General features: G+C 36.2%; 1 protein-coding gene across 3 annotated transcripts in view; it reads right to left on the reverse strand.

Moving 5' to 3' along the window:
- The window catches only part of LOC148351376 (CAP-Gly domain-containing linker protein 4), an 81,578-nt gene that overhangs the window by 36,057 nt on the left and 25,757 nt on the right, over nt 1-19,764 (reverse strand). For all 3 annotated transcript variants that reach the window (XM_088353796.1, XM_088353797.1, XM_088353795.1), the window contains exons 6-9: nt 14,557-14,675; nt 7,445-7,690; nt 5,068-5,203; nt 3,752-3,868 (exon numbers count right to left, since the gene is read on the reverse strand). In XM_088353796.1, the coding sequence (XP_088209922.1) occupies nt 3,752-3,868; nt 5,068-5,203; nt 7,445-7,690; nt 14,557-14,675 (618 nt within the window). The remainder of the gene's footprint in view (nt 1-3,751; nt 3,869-5,067; nt 5,204-7,444; nt 7,691-14,556; nt 14,676-19,764) is intronic.

Genomic DNA, 19,764 nt, shown 5'->3' on the forward strand with positions numbered 1-19,764 from the left:
AATGTAAGGATAAATAGAAAAAAAATAATTACAAGAAAGTATTTAGTGCCTGCTACTAGTTAGTCGGGTTATTAGGTTCTTATGTATTTTTATTGGAACCATCTTATTTTTTATCTATTAATGTATTTTTAATGAAACTGCTCTATTTATGTATTTAGGTTAGTTGAATGTGTTGTGTCACCCTGACCCGAGTGACATGGCGGCTTTCTGGTGTCCCATTTTATCTGGAGGGACGAAAGCATGACCAACTTAGGTGCCGAGCTGCCTAACTTGTTTGGGTGTTTGGGCAATTGGGTTGGCCATGGTCCAAACATTTTTGTGTGTGTTTTTTTGCTATTTTATTTCCCTTTTATTTTCTTTGTTATTGTACGTGTTTGTCTTGCTGTCGGTCACCCCTCTTGAGGGATATGACCAAGGTAGATAGATGGATAGGTTAGTTATTTAAAATCATTGATTCCTTCATTGTTTTAAGTAAGCATTTTAATTTTTTCCATCCAGCTAGTTATTTATTCTTTAAATACATAAGTAATTTGAATATAGATACAAAATACAGAGACCCCTCGCTACTTTGCGCCTTGGTTATTGCTGGTTCACTCCTTCGAGGATTTTTAAATTAATTTATTATGTCTTGTTGTCATTAATGTTGTTATATCGTGCATTGTGTCAGCAGGTAGAGATTTGCGAGGACGCTCTGTGTTGGGTGGGTGTGACTGTCTGTGTGCGCAGCCATAATAGGCTGCTATATGCTGTCAGTCAAACAGCCGGGCAAGCGAAGTCAACATCTTTGAATCAGCTTTTAGCGGCTTGTTACATTTAATAAAAGTCAATCAATTTAATAGGATTTTAAGTAAAGTCGAGGATTATTATTGGGTTCCAGAAATTACTTAAGCGGCGTCTGGGAAAAGGTAAGAGCGGTGCTGCTAGTCCGGCCTACTGCTAATGGCTATACTAACTACGCTCCGAAGCCAACTCTGTGGACACTGTATCCTGCCATGAAATGTATGAATTGGAGCCACATCTCGTTGCAAACGTCTACATTTGGGAAGGTCTTATCTCAATCATCGCGGAAATCTGTCTTCATTCAAGGACACCCAATGCGCAGGTAGCCAGCCTCTCTCTAGATTGCTTTCTTACACTAAAAGGAGAAGCCCTCCAATTTTGCTTTACTTTTGTATAAGGACAATAAAACCATTCAATCAACTGCTATTATGTGTCATATTAATTGCAGATCTATAATTGCTTTTGTTTTTTGTTACAGTCGTATACTCTCAGTCGGTAGTGACATAATCTCGAGGTAAGTTTAACCCTTTGGGGGCTTTTATGAATGTGCGACGCTACTTTGCGGATTTCCACTTTCGCGAATGGTTCTGGTCCTTATTAACTGCAAAAACCGAGGGATCTTTGTACAAAACTCAATTCCAATGAAGTTGGGAAAGTGTGTTAATTGCAAATAAAAATTGATCCAAGTAAATTGCAAATTCTTTTCAACCCATATTTAAATGAATGCACAGCAAAGACAACATATTTATTGTCTTCACTCATAAACTTTATTGTTTTGGGAGAAAATCATCAACTCTGTAATTTGATGACAGCAACACGTGCCAAAATAGTTGGGACAGGTGTCAATAACTACTCAGAAAGTGGATGAATGGAAATCAACCAACTATTTGCAGGTGAACAGATGAATTAGCAACAGGTGAGAGTTGTTACTGGGTATAAAAAAGGGAGACCCGAACAAGCTAAGTCATTCACATGCAAGGATGGGGCGAGGTTCACCTCTTTGTGAACAACTGCGTGAGCAAATTGTTGAACAGTTTAAAAACAACATTCCTCAAAGTACAATTGCAAGGAATTTAGGGATATCATCATCTACCGTCCATAATATTGTGAAAAGGTTCAGGGAATCTGGAGAAATCACTGTGCGTAAACGGCATGGCCGTAAACCATTATTGAATGCCCGTGACCTCCGAGCCCTCAAGCGGTACTGCATTAAGAACCGACATCAATGTGTAAAGGACATCACCACATGGGCTCAGGAACACTTTGGAAAACCACTGTCAGTCAATACAGTTCGACGCTATATCCGTAAGTGTGGGTTAAAACTTTATGTTGCAAAGCGTAAGCCATTCATCAACAACATCCAGAAACGCCGCAGGGTTCTCTGGGCCCGAGCCCATCTAAAATGGACTGATACAAAGTGGAAAAGTGTTCTGTGGTCTGATGAGTCAGTTTTCCAAATTGTGTTTGGAAATTGTGGACGTCGTGTCCTCCGGTCCAAAGAAGAACAGAACCACCCAGACTGTTATGCACGCAAAGTGCAAAAGCCAGCATCTGTGATGGTATGGGGGTGCATGAGTGGCCAAGGAATGGGTAACCTGCACATCTGTGAAGGCACCATTAATGCAGAAAAGTACATTCAGGTTTTGGAACAAAGTATGTTGCCATCCAAACAGAATCTTTACCATGGGCGCCCTTGCTTCTTCCAGCAGGATAATGCCAAGCCACACACTGCACGTCTCACGACAGCGTGGCTTCGTAGTAAGAGGGTGCGGGTGCTTGACTGGCCTGCCTGCAGTCCTGACCTGTCTCCCATTGAAAATGTGTGGCGCATTATAAAGCGCAGAATAAGACAAAGGAGACCCCGGACTGTTGAACAGCTGAAGCTGTACATAAAGCAAGAATGGGAAAGGATTCCACTATCAACGATTCAACAACTAGTCTCCTCACTTCCTAAACGTTTATTGAGTGTTATTAAAAGGAAAGGTGATGTAACACAATGGTGAAGAAGCCCCTTTCCCAACTACTTTGGCACTTGTTGCAATTATAAAATTCTAAGTTTATCATTATTTGCTTATGGAAATAAAGTTTATGAGTTTGAACATGGATAATCTTGTCTTTGTGGTGTATTCATTTAAATATGGGTTAGAAAAGGTTTGCAAGTCATTCTATTCTAATTTTACTGACATTTTAAACTTTTTCCCAACTTCAATGGAATTGACTTTTGTATATGAATCCTTTTATATGTCACAAAAGCAAAGGATATTACATAAAGTCACTAAGTGAAACCAAGGTATTTAAAATTTTGTATCATTTTTGTCACACAAATGCTGCTGCCTTTCAATACTGAGGTCATCTCTGAAGAGCTCGATGACGCTTTACACTCATAAACAACGGAAACCAGATGATGAAGGTGCTGTAGACCGATCAGAAGGCTTACCCTGCTTCTGGTAACCATGGAAACCAGTTTTACGTGGGGGAGCAAACCGCTACCCCAAAAAACAGCCTGGATAGGGATGGGGGCTGCAAGGAATAAGACACACCACAAGAAATAGAACCCATACGACCCTAAAAGGGATCCGTGAACCGTCGAGATGGGTAAATGTCCTCTGGTTGATTAATGGTAGTCATTAAATACAGCTACAGTGGGTGCTTTGCTCGTGGCATTTTCCTTTGCCGACATTTATTACACATATTCAAAACTAAGTCATTGTGCTTAATTTTTCTCTTGTGTTTCTCTCAGCATTGTCTCGTGGGCCATAATAATGATGTGGCAGACCACGAGTTTGATCCAATCGAATGTTTCACGGCCAAGTTCATGTGTTTAAAGAGAAGCATTTTAGCAACAATTGCAGTACAAACAGAAGGCAAGAGTTTCCTTTTTATTTATTACTTTTGTTTTTTTCATGAAAAAATAAAATAAAAATGTGCATAAAGCGGTTAAGAATGAGATAATCAGATGTGGCCTACATACCTGAACCTGCTTTACTCTTTGGTGGTACGAGGGAGAGTTCACTCCTACGATGGCGTGTGTGTCCGAAAGTGTATCTTTCTGTAGTTTTGCTTATCTTGGAGAGAGGTGCAAATACTCCTGTAAAAAAAATGAAGTACATCAAACTCAATAGTTAATTGTGCTTAATACACATTTCTAGAAAATCAGCCCCTTTGGCATAAAATAATTTCTCTCCAAAAGTATTTTTTTCAAATTTGAGTTATTTTAACTGGTTTTCCTAGGATAATAAGAAAATGTTCAACTAAAATAAAGGAAATTACCTGATCCGATTTTTGTATTTTTAATCTCAGTCCGGTAGAAAATATATTTTGGAATAAGCAGAATTATTATCTGTCTGCTAGATAAAATAATTGTTATCTGTAATACTGCATGATTTTATTCAAGAAACCTGATAAACTATCTTAGATAAACATATGGAGGGACAAAAGCATGTATTATTTGTGAATATAAATGGATTGATTTCAAAAATTTGGTTTTAAAAACTCGGAATGAAAGTAATATTATGCCCCTCTTTTGAGTACTAAAAGTGATGATATCGATTTAAAAAACTCAAAATGCAAATGTTTTTTGAACATTTGTTAGATACATTGAAAAAACTTAAAAAAGAAAAACTCCAAGTGACATTAAGAACAAGAATGCCCCCAAAACAACATTTTTATCAGTAGTACTTTTTTTTACCATTGTATACATTATAACGTTTATTTATTTATTTTTAATAATAATTTTACCGTTTTCGTTGGGCCAGTCAGATTAAAATTTTTAGCAGGCCGCTTATGGTCCGCGGGCTTTAGCTTGCCCAACCCTGCCTTAGCAGCAAGATGGCGGACAACAACGTCATCTCATTTTAGGTGAGGCTTTTTTTATGTAAAGTAAATGCTAGTATTTTTTCAAACATATGTTTATATGACTGTTCATGTATTTTTGCTTATTATTTACTGTAACTCAATTCTTTTTAAAACGAATTAAGTTTTTTACCACAAGAAGGCGCTAAATATTAATAACTGTCACTTTAAAAGTGCAATAAATGGCTAATAATAGCCATTTTCATATGCATTTACAGTATATTCATCTTTATTGTCCACACATATAATTATGGTTGTTTAGGTACACGTTTTATTATTATTTTGTCCCTTAAAAATATATATTCTTAGAATGAGCAAAACAGTCTTATAACGCTGTCAAATTGTATTTTTAGCAGTGCGAATGAATTATAATGAATTACTTTACACAATAACAATAAATTAAACAAGTAAAATTCATGATCTATGATAACCTACCGTGCTCTAATGGACAGGTAAAATACTGGACACCTGCTACAGAGCCGTCGTTCTTCCCTTCTGGTTTGTCAAGGACAACTCCAGCCCAGAGACCGCCGGAGAACTCAGTGTTGCCGCAGAATCGAAGCGTTCCAACCTGGATAGGTGTCGAGATGCGTGTTTAGCAGGAGGTCAAAACAAGTGCTTTTTGATGGGTAAAAATAGCTTCAAAAATTAACATTGTTGCCTGCTTGCAAAGTTTAGTTACAGTGACCTACGAGGCCAGGCAGGGAGGTTTTTTTTTTTTTTACTCTAAAACAATTGACTGTGTTTGAAATATGAAACAAGACTAAAATTTGATGTAAGTTCATAAAAAAAGTGTTCTGCATAAATTTGTTGTGTGCTTTAAGTTCAAACTTATTGACCCTTTGAACGTGATGTCACGTCACCTTCTCTAGCAAAATGAGAGCCATGGCGGACAGAAAGAAGCACTTGAGCGCACGGCAGTTGAATAGTCAGTTGAGTTTTTAACACAAGCAGATAACCACTATAGATGATTTACCACCACTCTTTACCATAGTGATTAATTTCTGTGCAGTGGGCATGGTTCTATACCCTATTCGGAATGGTATCCGTTTTGATGAAGACTGAAGACGGCAATGTTTATTTGCAGTCAAACAGATGTTACAGGTGTTGTGCCGAGTCACAACGCAGGGAGCCCTAAAGTATTTCAGGATTTGCAGCGAAAATTCTTTGCAAGGTATGTTTGAATTATTTCCGAGCAGTTTTAAGAGAAGTGGAGAGTGTGGAAATGGAATGGAAGTGGTTTAAAGAGGCAGTGTTGAGGAGTGCGAAAGAAGTGTGCTGAATGAGAAAAGTTGGTTGAGGTATTAGGAAAGGAAGTGAATGGTGGAATGATGAGGTCTCAGAGGCAGTGACAGAAAAGAGACGTGCCATTGAGGAGTGGCTGCAAGATAAGAGTGGTGATGCGTATGAAAGGTATAAAGTGAAGAAAAGGTTGGTAAGCGGTGAAAAGGAAAGCAAACGATGAATGGTGTCGAAAGATAGGAGGACTTTGAGGAAAGGGGAAAAGTGTTCTGGAAAGAAGTGAAAAGAGTAAGAAAGAGTGAGTCTGGAAAGGAAGAGAAAGTGAAAGATAAGGACGGTAGATTGCTAGTTAGCGGTAGTGCAGTCAGGACGAGATGGGCAGAGTATTTTGAGGAGTTGATGAATGTGAAGGATGGGGAGAGAAGTGAGAGTCGAGGCGATCAGGGGTATGGGGGGAATGGTTGATTTAAATGTTCTTCAGGTATTTTTTTTCAAGGCCGATCGCAAGGATGTCATTTTTTTGGTATTACAGTGGGAGCTAGCTATTCCGCGCTTCGACGTTCGCGGATTCAGAGCTTCGCGGGCCTAAAAAAAAAAATAATAACAAAATATAATTTATTCATTTATTATTTTTTTAAAGCATTTTTGAAGGGGCGTCGCTACTTCGTGGTTCCACGTTCGCGGGTTCAGAGCTTCGCAGGTCTAAAAAATAATAATAATAAAATAAAATAATTTAGAAAAAATAAAAATAAAAAAATAAAAAGTAAAATTTAAAAAATTAAGCAATTTTGAAGGGGCGTCGCTACTTCGTGGTTCCACGAGCTGCGCAGGTCTAAAAAAAAAAAATAAAAAATAAAAAAAAATAATAAAAAAAAAATAATGTTTTTTTTCTTTAAGCATTTTTGAAGGGGCGTCGCCACTTCGCAGATTGTCACTTTTCGCGGGTGGTTTTGGTCCCCATTAACCGGCTCTAAAAAGTAATAATAATAAAATTACGTTTTTAAAAAAAAAATTTTTTTTTTTTTTTTTCCCCTTAAAGGTGCACCGCTACTTTGCGGATTTTCACTTAGCGCGGGTGGTTTTGGTCCCCATTAACCGCGATAACCGAGGTCCCACTGTATATTCCTAAATGGACAATTCCAAGTTCACCCAGTTAATAGTGAGTAAAGAACAAAAAAAATTGAACTCAGTCTGTAAAGGCAGGGTTGGGTAAGGCTACTTTAACTGGATTACTTTCAATTACTTTTGGATTACTCCAATACCAAATATGCTAATAAAAGACAAAAGAAACTAAATATGAATAAAATGATGGCTCACAACACGTGGTAAGCTTTCTCTCATAGCTTTGATCTCTTTAATCTCCAGCAAAACTAACATAAAATGAGACAGAAACTAAATGAAAATGTGTGTGTCAAAAAAGGAGTTACATAACACACAATAACCAACATGCAATACTTCACCTTAAAAAAAATGTCATACTTTTGTTTTTTTCTTGAGGAAGATTATTAACAACAACAACAACAACAAAAAACAATTAGACTGGATTGGTTTTCAGGAACATAATACACACCTTTCGTCTAGCTATCATCACCCGGTCACCGAGTTGGATTCCCAAGGAGGCAAGTTTTATTCTAGCTTCCTCTGAAAGAGCAGGAAGGGTCGGGACTTGCAATGTTAAAGGTAACAGGCCGGGTCGGGGCAAAGCTTCCCTCAATAAAGTCCGCAGATCTTTGGCCAGGACAGCAGCATCGGTCATCTCTAAGGGCATGTCGAGGGGATCAGGAACAACATCAACTGGGTATTGGCCTTTGTCATTCTGTAAAATAAAACCAGAAAGGACCTAAGGTCAATAAAAAGTTTGAATTCAACTTAAAAAAATAAGCATGTGACAGGAAAATATTGATCCCATCAATATGTGATGACCCATTAATACAATGCTTTTTGACAGACTCCTTTTTAATCGATAGTGAGGAGCCAATTATCCAATTCTTGTGTGTTGACGGGCAGGATATATTTTAAATAGGCTGGCAGCGAGTTAAATAACCCATTTACGATATTGTCAGTAAACTGGTAGGCTGAGTTAGGCGGTTAGGATTGGAGCCAGGCCAGCAGCTTCTAATCAAAATGCCAGGGGCTTTTTTTTGGTGCCAGTACAGTATAGAGGATCCAAAATTCTTAAATTAAAAAAAATAATGAACAAAAAATATGATGGCGACTAAAGAAATTGGATAGATAAAAATCTACAGATATCTGAGAGATAGAGAGATAGAGAGACATAGAAGTAGGTAGGTAGATCGATCTGTCAATCTATCGATGTATCAATCGATCAGTCTATTGACGTATCTAGCTATCCATAAAACCGTTGAATAAATGGATCAATACATCGATAAAACCGTTGCATCGATAGAGCCATCGCATTGATATATCCATAGATAGATTAATACATTTATAAAGGAATGAACGACAATTAGCATGCTGATAACAGACAAAAAATAATTGAAAAGATAATTGGTCACTTGGAACCAAATATAAAACAGCAAACACTACTTTTTGGTTCCATGCACTTATGTTCCTCATTACCTCATTATTGTGTTTAATCTGGTTGCATAAAATGTTTCACAACGTTGTTATCATGACAATAAAGACAATTCTAATTATACGACATTTTGATTTTCTATATAGGTAACGGCACATCTTGTTCATGTCTCCTCTCTACCTTTGTAAGAGGAATCGAAATATGGCCAAAAAACGGTCTTAGAACGTTTTTCAGCATGACCCTGGATAATGTGTAATGCGCTGCCGATTAACTTTGTGTTTCTGAGGTGAGTACAATAAGTAGTTTTTTTATTAGTTGTAAAGTGTTTATTGCCACAAATGTGTACAGCTAAGATAATACCACTTGATGAGAATGAGTGATGTATTTTACACCCATAACACCCATAATCATATACTGTACATACTGTAAAATTCGAACTACTAGCCGCAACTTTTCCCATTCTTTCAACCCTGTGGCTTGTGTAACAATGTGGCCAATTTGTGTATTTTTTTCTAATGGCAGCCTGGGACGCCCAAGCAGTAAAGGTAAGAAAGAAACACGCGATATATATGAGTGGAGGAAGACGCAACTTTAATGTAACTTTGTGCATGAATAAAACTAGCATGAGGTGTCAATTGAAAGGGGAGTGCTAACTACAATATTGGTGTCCCGCTGGAATTTGCCCAATTTTATCTTTCCAAAAAATCAAGCCATTATTCATTATTTTTGCTATCATCAGACGAGGAATAATAGTCATCCATATCAGTAGATTTTTAAATACTTTTTATATTCTAATTATCTGCTTATGAGGTAGCACAGTACTTTTAATAACTTAATTTGTTTAACAAAGCGGTTTGAGATTGCGCTGTAAAAAATAATAACATTAATAAAGCACATCATTCTTTTTTATTTTAAGTATTATTTTCTTGTTATATACTAATTGTCTGCTTATGTGGTAGTACAGTGAAATATTTGACATAACTTCATTTTCAAACATTTTCGACGGACGGTGTGCCTTGGAACTTTTTTTTTTCATAAAGGGTTGAAAAAACTGTTAAGTATTTTGACTTCTATTTGTCACTGTTGTTTGGACTATTATGCACCGTTTATATCACTGTCACTATTGGCCAATAATGGTGCTGTTCTTTGCTTCGCACACCCTTTAGAGCGCATCTGCTTATGGTAACTCAGGAGATTTAATAAAAAAAAAGTAAAGATTCAGGAGCCGACCTTAGAATATATTTGGAATTTGGCATTGTGATATATTTTTTGGACAGTCCTTCCTGTTCTCATTGCACGTACAAAATTCAAAGCTGTCTTATCCCCTTATATAGAGTGTTTACCAAAATACTATCTTATCAGTTTGAAATTGTTGTTACAGCATTTAAAAGTGACATGCTTAGTGTTTTCAGACAAAAAAAAACATACCAAACCTGCTGTTACAGCAAGTGTCCAGCACATAGCACCAAACCACTATATAACCAAGGAACAATCAACATATCAATACAAAAATGACTATATTTCTATTACGATTTTTGTAGTTTTTACAGGATAAGGGGCGAAGTTTTTATTTTATCAGTTATCAGTAGGGGAAAAATAGTTATTGTGCATATATACGCACCTCATACCTCAATACATACAGTATATTATTAGCTAAAAGGAGCACAGACACAGAGATCCAAGACAGCAAGTGCGTCATAGAAAAGTTATTGCACCAGTACTCTATAAATCCTTACGTGCATGATCACAATATTCAGTGGTCTACTGTTGATTTTACAAGACTTGTGCCAGCCAAGCAGTTGTAAAGCCTCCTGTTGACAGTCTCTTGTGAGTTTTCTTAGTTCTCATTTTGTCTTTTTCTGGCAGTAGAGGGGTTGGTAAAACAAAAAGTGACCATTGGTCAGCAAAGTCAATTCAATGCACTAAGTATAAGGATTTGCTGGTGGCAGTTTTGAAACAAGAAATATTTAGTAGAAACAAATAACACAGTTTTTAGTCTAATATGCAGTACATGATATATCACATATTTAGATCTATATCTCCAAACAGATTTAAAGTCATTGCAGATTGCAAATGTTTTGTTTTAAAATGTTTCTACATCATGCAGGCACTACAAATGCCCAGATGATTACGCAACACTCAATCAGGATTAAATAAGAACTAGGCTCGTCAATGGGTCAAATGTAATTTCAAATACTCTTAACAGTTAAGAGCGAATTTGACCTTTCTTTTGAACAAATTATTGTTTACAGCAGCACTGGCATAAATTTAATACACTAACCATTATTTTCTATTGAAATGATTTCAAATGTATTTTATAAATCCACATAAGGTGTTTTTGTAGGGTTTGTATGATTAAAAACACCCCAAAAAAGTAACAAAACAAAGAATGGCCTCAGATCGAAATGAGGGATTTACAGGATTACAAGTGCTTTGGTGACACCCAGTGGAGAGATGCTATAAAGTTGTCTATTATGTGTTAAAAAGAGTGCACCGTATAAATATGTAAATATACCCACACACACACACACACACACTAATTTTAAAATAAAACGTCACTCCACAGACATAAACGCTAGCCCTGAAATAATTGATGTATACAAGGAATTATAAAATGTCCACTGAGTGTTATAATAAATATCTGCAGTCTAGTATAAATATAGCCAGACTTTATGTGTTTCTGATCGAGCCTGGTGTTTTTTCTGTATGAAATAAATGATGGGAAGTTTTGAAATAATTTAATAAACAAAGAGACAAATAATTCTACCGTAAGAATGCTTTCAGGAGTGAAAATATTTAGTTGATTTTACTACAACCTGAATTGAAGACATGCCTTATGTAGGGTTGAGCACACAGTTTGATGTATTCTGTCCTAAAGAAATGGAATCTGCATTTTCGCATTTTACAGAAAAAAAATCATAGGGTAGATTTTGTATTGCAAAGACTTAAACCGGAAATTAGCGCACTAAAAGATATTTTGTAGTCACGTCCATGAGCTCTAAGAAGGTACACAAGTTTCTCTAAGAAAGACAGCAGACTTAAAAAGTAATAATTCACAGCAACTACTTTTACTAATAATTACTATAAGTTATCATTTACGTTGTAATGAATAACTTAATCAACCCAAAAGATTTCCTGACAGTAACATGAGGAATGTTTAATATTATATGATGGGCCACCCCAATCTTAAGTAGTCATCGGTACCTCATATCAATGAGAATAGCACATAAACTTTCCTTAAAGTAAAACCTTTAAATCGCAACAAAAAAATCCCTAAAGGGACACTGTGTAATATTTGATCATTAGACATTCCTTTACTTTGTAGTGCAACCAAAAACGAGTGCTACAATGCACAAGGAAAAATACAAACCACTGAGACTCAAAGTGACCAAATCGCACCATTTTTTATCTCATTTTTCTGGCCAGTCTTTCACAAGGTTTTTGTTTTTTGAGGGTACCCATAGAGGCAAGATAGCAGACAATCATGTCAGCTCCCTCTGTGTGAGCCTCATGCTATGTAAAATAAATGAAATTTCTTGACATATGGGCATTAAAAAATGTAGGTTTACATGATAGCTCATGTTTTTTGCTTATTCAAATCTAGTTGTTTTCATAATTGAAGGCTTTTTTTTTTACCACGCGGGGGCCCTAACTCAATGTCTATTTAATATTGCATTCATCCATCCATCTATTATCTGCACCGCTTATCCCCAGTAGGGTCGCGGGGGTGCTGGAGCCCATCCCAGCTATCTTCGGGCAATGTTACATACATACATTACATCCTGAACTCGTTGCCAACCAGTCGCAGGGCACACAGAGACAGACAACTCACTCGCTCATTCACACCTAGGGACAATTTGGACAGGCCAATTAACCTGACATGCATGTTTATGGAATGTGGGAGGAAACCGGAGTGCCCGGAGAAAACCCATGCTAGCACGGGGAGAACATGCAAACTCCACACAGGAAGGTTCGATCTCATGACCTCAGAAATGTGTCGCACACGCTCTGACCACTGCGCTGCCGTGCTGGCCATATTGCATTCATTCAATGACAATTTGCCATGGTCACTAGATTGCAGCCTATACTGGTATCTGATACCATAGCTAATATGATACCTGGTATCGGCAACAATACCGAGACTAGGTATTGATAGTCACCCATCGCTAAGTATTATGCTGTAGGGTCCCACAGTAGTATATGATATTTTGATTAATACAATTCGTAAGAAGAAAGGAGGCAAAATCCACCCATTTAAACTTAGTTTTGGGCGCGGCCATTTTGAGTATGCTGTGGAGCAGCGGTCAGCAACCACCGGGCCACGGACCGTTCGCGGGTCATGTGTCGTTTGGTAGCAGGCCGCACAGACAGAAAACCAAGTTGCCCTTGCTTATACTGTTTTATTCATGAGCACAGGCAATTTCTCTTTTAACCAATAATAACTTCTATGTTTGTGGGGTTTTACAGTGCTAAGGTATAGTATATGGGCAATAATAAATAGGTCGATGCAAATATTTGTTCAAGATGATTGCAACAGATGTCAAGCCTGGATTGCGTGAGAGCACCATTGATGACATAGGAAAAGGCATCACACTATTTTCATTCATAGTGCAATATTGTAGAAAGTTGTTTAATGGAGCATTATGGTAATAAATTCAGCCAAAACAACGTTGAACAACAATTGACCAATCAGGAGCGCCGTCAGGTAAAACGAAATCAAGACAACGGAGCTCTCATTGCAGCGATCTGGGCTTGATTTTGAATGTTGATTTGAAAGAATAAAAAGTACCGTAAATTAGATGTAGAAATTGATACAACGGTTACAAAGGGTTTAAGAAATGGTTGTGCCAATGCAAATTCTGCATTTACATTTCATGGGAAAAATTAAAGACAACAAGACATTTCATTTTCAAACGTTAAAACTCGGAAGCTGTTTACCTTTCCGGGCTTTATGGCATATTGGCGTAATACTTTAAAACCTGCACTGAGTTGCTAAAATGCTTAAGGGACTCCCACGCTGTTTAAAAAATGCTGCCATCTGATAAAACTATGGGAACTTGGCCTCAATTCAAGTGGGTGTTAAGCTTTCATGCTGGGAGTCTCAGCTATCGAACTGACAATTACAAAGACTACGGAAAAACCTTGGACAAGAAAAAGAAAGAAAAATAGTTTTCTTGTCAAGGACATTAAAGTGAAGCAACTATTCACCCTCACAAAATCTCACAACAAAAGAACAAACTGAACAGCAGCTTATAATGTCCTGAATTTGCTCTAGTGCCCAGCAGGAGACCTGGATGAAAATCTCAGGAGAGTTCTGAAAATCGCTGTCCATCGATGTAACTTCACTTGACAAAGGTGAGAGAAGAAATGATTGCAAAACATAAAAATAAAAGCAATATAACAACACGATATATAGAACAAAATGCTACTTTATGCTACTAAATAAAGACATAATATTTTATGTATTCATATTTAACACGCACTCGTGTATAACACATACCATTTATTTTTTAATAAAAATCAGTATACATCATGTTTCACTTTTTCCGCAGCTCAATCCAAGCATTGTAAGTGACAAACGTTGTTGAAAATGCATGGCCATAATTAAAATATTTTATTGACAATGTAAACTACGAACACATAAGAGATTTCCTACAAATTAATAATAATTTACATTTTTTAGGACCGCTTTTTGTTTTCTCCATTCTCTAACATTTGTCTCTATTACTGTGAATAAAAATAGCGTGAAAAACAGATCAACTCTAATGTCTTTTTGCATGTCATCTATATATGGTCTAGCGGCTAGTATTTGGTTGCTCTCACTGCCGCAACCCGTGTTTGATTCTCATTGCATCCAATGTTTTGTGATTGTGGTCAGCAATATTATTCAAATGAATGAAAACTTTAATCGAACATTAAAATAAACCAGAACAAAAACAATAACTCAACCACAAAATAATATTACATAATATGTTCGAAAAGGGTTAGTCAGAAGCAAATCATTGCACTAATACTGCAATATACCACCGTAGAACCTCGTGTATGATGCGCACCCAAATGTTTAATTGTTTTTTTAGGAGAAGAAAAGCTTATTATACACACACACATATGTAAAAATTCATATATTTTAAGAGGATGTAACTTACCTTAAAGGCAGGATTTGCTCCCAGCTCCAACAGACATGAGACTGCAGATATGCACAAGTTGGACGCAGCAATATGTAGGGCAGTGCCGAAGTCAAAGTCGCTGCAGGTGGCATCTACATCTAAGAAAAACATAAATAATATACATTGTTAAGGTCAGAAAATTGAACACTCACTCAAACAGTGAGAATAGACAAATGTGAGTCGGATGGGTGCAGTCGTATACAGGGATTCATGCATGCATGAAAACTGGACAACTAAATAATCCCATTTGGGATGCCCCAGTTTCGACGTCAAAAAGTACTGAGGAGAATATAAACAACAAATAAGCATTATTTGGATAAATAATTAGGTGTTCATAAAGAAAACTATTTCTTTGGAGTTTATATTTTGAATACAGTTGGGCAGTGCAATATGGCCCGAAAACATTTTGTTTTATATCATCGGTCCCTCTGGAGAACTACGATTGTATTCCTTTTTAAACAATAAACTTGAAACATTTGTGTAAAGAAAGTTTTGATTGAAAATAAAAATTGTAAAAATGTTCAGAGAAAAATCACTCATTCAATCACTCATAGATCAGTCTTAAGACAATTTTAATATTCATGGTTTGTGCGAAAGAAACATTTGCTCCTTGAAAAGTTTTTAGTTGAGTAGACATTTTAATTAAGAAAAGACATATATTAATTTTGAACATTCAGGTAGAACAGAGAAGTAGTATACAATAAACAAGTACAATGTCAAATTCCAAATCTGTTCTAAAAGCCTTCCCCTGAGCCCTTTCTTTTAAGGGTGTGGAATTCAAAAAACAGCAACCTTATTGGCCAATAGGGACAATAATGTGAACAGTGCATAATAGTCAAAACAACAAACAACAGTGGGATATAATAGTCAAATTAACAAATGATCTCTTTTGCTATCTCTTTTGCAGGTGTCCAATAATTATCACAGAACAAACTTTTCACGTACAATAACTTTTCATAAACGTCAAGGAATTACGCAATTGACAAGCTAAGCGCTAGTTTGATGACCACAGTAATTTTAATCTATAAAGTTCCTATTCTCGGTTTCTCGACTGAGCAATTTTCAAAATAGACTTTTAAAATTACGAGTTAATCAAAATCCTTCTATTTTTTTTCCATCCCTAATTACAAGCAACAGAATATATGTATGTGTGGTATGCAAACATGATCGAATCTAAAGAACTAAATTTTGAATGAATAATTAAAGCTTCTGTTTGTATGCTTCTTGAATAATTTTTAAGAATTTTCATTTTGATCCACCTATATCTCATTCGATCTCTAGGTTTAGGGAAACTTTCGCTCAATTAAAAAAAAAAGTGCAAAGAAGCTATGAAACAGGGAGAGTTTGTAAATGGCTTCCACACATTTCAGAAAAGTATGTCAAATGTAAATGAGTGAAAATATAAAATATGAGGAAACTAAATAAAAACAAGAGTTAAAAAAAGACCAGAAAGATTTCTTAACCGGAGGTGAGAAGCAAACTACCGCACTATAAAGAATGATGTTTTCCAAAGACAAATTGTGAAGGAGGATATCAAGCTCGAATATTGATCCAAGTTGAAGGTTTTGGGCCTGTAAATGTGATATTGAGCTGATGACAAAGCCACCAAAAGATAGATGAAAGTTTTGTCTTCTTCAATACAAATGAAACTCATATAAAAAGCACAGAAACTTTGAAGAGGGTTCACTACGGGGTAAATATGATTATTTTACTACTGAAATTCTTTTTAATGAAATGAGATGAAATAAGGACCAGAGGTGCTCTGCTATAAGCAGAGATTGGGGGAGCAATCAAGGATGTGGTTGTTAAGGTTCTAACTGGGAGTATTGTGGTGTTCCTAAGGACCTCTTCTGCATCCTCAGCAGGTATTTCAGGGTCAGAAGTGTTTCGCCCCTTATCCTGTACACCAGGGGCCAGCAACCTTTTCGTGTGGAGTGCCGCTTTCAAATTTCCTTGTAAATCAGTGTGCCACACCAAGATTAATGACTCGCACAATAATTGTTTTATATCCAACAGAGCTGTAATTTTACACCAGTCCAAATATACAACATGTCCAAGTGTTCAGATGACAACTCTCCCATTTTTACATATTGCTTCCTTCCCGTCAAATAACTTTGAATCCATTGCAAAGCCACTCCCCTGATGCCATATCTTTCCAGTTTTTTTAATAGTATATTATGATTAATGGTATCAAATGCTTTTTTTAAGTCAATAAATACCCCGACTGAGTATCTCTTCTTTTCTATACTATGGGTGATTTCTTCTACTGCATCAATAATAGCCATTGTTGCTGATCATTTTGCTCAAAAACCATATTGACTTTCATTAATCAATTTATGTTTATCTTCAAATTGTTCTAGTCTATTATTGTAAAGTCTCTCTAATATTTTAGAGAACTTAGGAAGCAGAGATTCCGGTCTATAGATTGTAAAAATGTGCTTGTTTCCATTTTTGTATATTGGTATAACTTTTGCTATTGTCATTTGATTTGGAAATTTGCCTGTTAGAAATGATAAATTACAGATGTAGGTCAATGGTTTCACAATGCTATTTATAATTTGCTTAACTAGTACCATATCGATGTCAAAACAATCCATAGACGTTTTGTTTTTACAGTTGTTAACCACGTCTAAGATTTCTGATTCCGTAACCCCAGATAAAAGCATGGTCTTGGAGTTCATTTTTATCAGTGACTCAAATTGCTTACCACTGCACTCTGGGATATTTGCAGCGAGCTCTGGTCCAACATTTACAAAATAACTATTGAAATTCTCCACAACTTGATTTAAATTACAATTTTCACTGTTCTTATCAATACAATGGTTTGGATATGCATTACTTACATTCTTTCTTTTTATTATACTATTTAATACATCCCAAATACCTTTGATAGTACTTTTGTTATGATGTAATAAATTGGTATGGTATAATTTCTTGCTCGATCTTAATATTCCTGTCAATTTGTTTTTATACGTTTTATATCGGGATTCGGCTTACTCAGTTCTTAGTTTAATACATTTTCTATATAAGGTGTTTTTTTTCTTACAAGCATTATACAAACCCTTGGATCGTTTACAGATTTATTCTTAATATTAGTTCGTCTCATTGGGCAATTTTTGTTATACTTGTTGGTGAATATTTCCAAAAATATGTCAAACGCACGATCCACATCATCTGTACCATATATAGCATTCCAGTTTTGTTTAACTAAGTCATCATTTATTTATCTATCTATCTACCTTGGTCGTATCCCTCAAGAGGGGTGACCGACAGCAAGACACACACATACAATAACAAAGAAAATAAAAGGGAAATAAATAACCCCCCAAAAAAAATGTTTGTAAACATAATCCTTGGTTGATTCTTGTCTAATAACCTTTTCATCATACACTGTAAATACTGGTAGGTGATCAGAAATATCACAAACCAGTAATCCGCTGACGTTTGTAAATTCCATATTATTTGTAAATATATTGTCAATGAATGTTTCACTGTGTGAAGTGAATCTACTAGGCCTTAATATAGTTGGGTACAAACTCAAACTGTACATTATATTAATATAGTCATCAATGTTTTTATGTTTGTTTGGATTGATTAGATCGATGTTGAAATCTCCACAAATGAATAGTCTTTTGGCGCCTATTGTTGAATATGTTTTTTCAGCCCAGTTTGTGAAGGTTTCCAGATTTGAACCCGGTGATCTATATACACAACTGACTATAATATTTTTCCTTTTTTCATTTATAATATCTACTGTAATACATTCAAGTAAATCGTCAATGACAAATGACATGTTTTGTATTATCTTTGATTATCGATTATCTTTTGTGCACATATATAGCTACTCCTCCTCCTATTTTGTTTGTTCTATTTACATAGTTCAAATTATAGTCGTTTAATTCAAACTGAGAACACCCCTTTCCTCACTGAACCACATATCAGAAACTGCAATCACACTAAACGGGTTCTCAAATTGCTGTAAGCATTCAGTGATGTCATCAAAATTTGTGTACATGCTTCTACTGTTAAAGTGTATTATTGAGAATTTCCCTTCAGGTTTAACAAAAGTATTATATTCATTTCCAGTATAATATTTGCAATTGTCTGAGCTAGTTGATAGAAATTTGTGGTCAGGGTCGAAGTCATCTATTCTTGAATTATTGGAGTCAGTGTGATCAACAATGCTCAGTTCTGGTAGATCATGGCCTAATATATTATGATGGATTTTTTTATTGTGATCTGTAATAAAAGGTGTCCATATTGTCAGCCCAGGATGCCATTGTATCACTTCAGGCAAATCTGTCCAGCTCCTGCATTTCTCGGACCCAAAGTATTTTTGCTTCTTCTGGAGTGCCGTTTAACTTTATGTATACTCTACAGTTTGAAGTCCAAGTTCCTTGTATCTTGTTGGTTTTCCTCAAAAATTGAGCCTGTCTTACAATGTCAGAGTTTTTTTGCTTGAGTGTTCATTTAAATAAACATTTGTCCCTTTTAGTTTTTTTCCTTGCTTAGGGATTTCATGTTTCCGTTTTCTGTTGACAAATCTCACCATGGTTGCTTTAGATCAGTTCTCACCTCTTGTTAATTGATGGCATGCTTCTATGTCCTCAGCATTGATGGATATCCCCTTTTTGCTCATAAAAGCAATGACCTGTTTCTCAGCAGAATCTTGATCAGCATCCGTTGCAATACTTTTATTTGCCACAGCCTTAAGATAGGTCCGAGGGGTTTGATGTCCAGACCGGTTATAATAATGTCATTGATCCTGGTGTACTGTTCCAGATCTGCTACGCGTCCTTCTAGCGCAATAATCCTCTTGTCTTTCTCCATGTTTTCGATTTTAGATCTTTGATTTCAGCCATTAAACTCATGATTGTATATTGTTGTTTAGTGACTATATCCATTTTGTCCATTGAAAAGCCGAGTGACTATTTAATTTCCTCGAGTTCTTTATCCCTGCTCGGAATCTTGAAAATTCCAAGCTTCTCTTATGGCACCGTCCGCTGATCACCCTCACCCGATCGCCCTCTGACTCTCCGGCTGTTATTTCGCCAGACTTAGTTTTCCCGGCCTTTGGTCGCTTTAAAAGGCAGCGCCGCCATGTTTGCCAGTGTCACCAATGGCCGATCTCGGAAAGCAGGACAAATCGTCCTCCTTCCTGCACTGGTTTTCGAATGAAATCCACCG

Source organism: Urocampus carinirostris, chromosome 15 (assembly GCF_059441175.1).
Source record: "Urocampus carinirostris isolate Australia breed hairy pipefish chromosome 15, RoL_Ucar_1.0, whole genome shotgun sequence".
Taxonomy (NCBI): Eukaryota; Metazoa; Chordata; class Actinopteri; order Syngnathiformes; family Syngnathidae; genus Urocampus; species Urocampus carinirostris.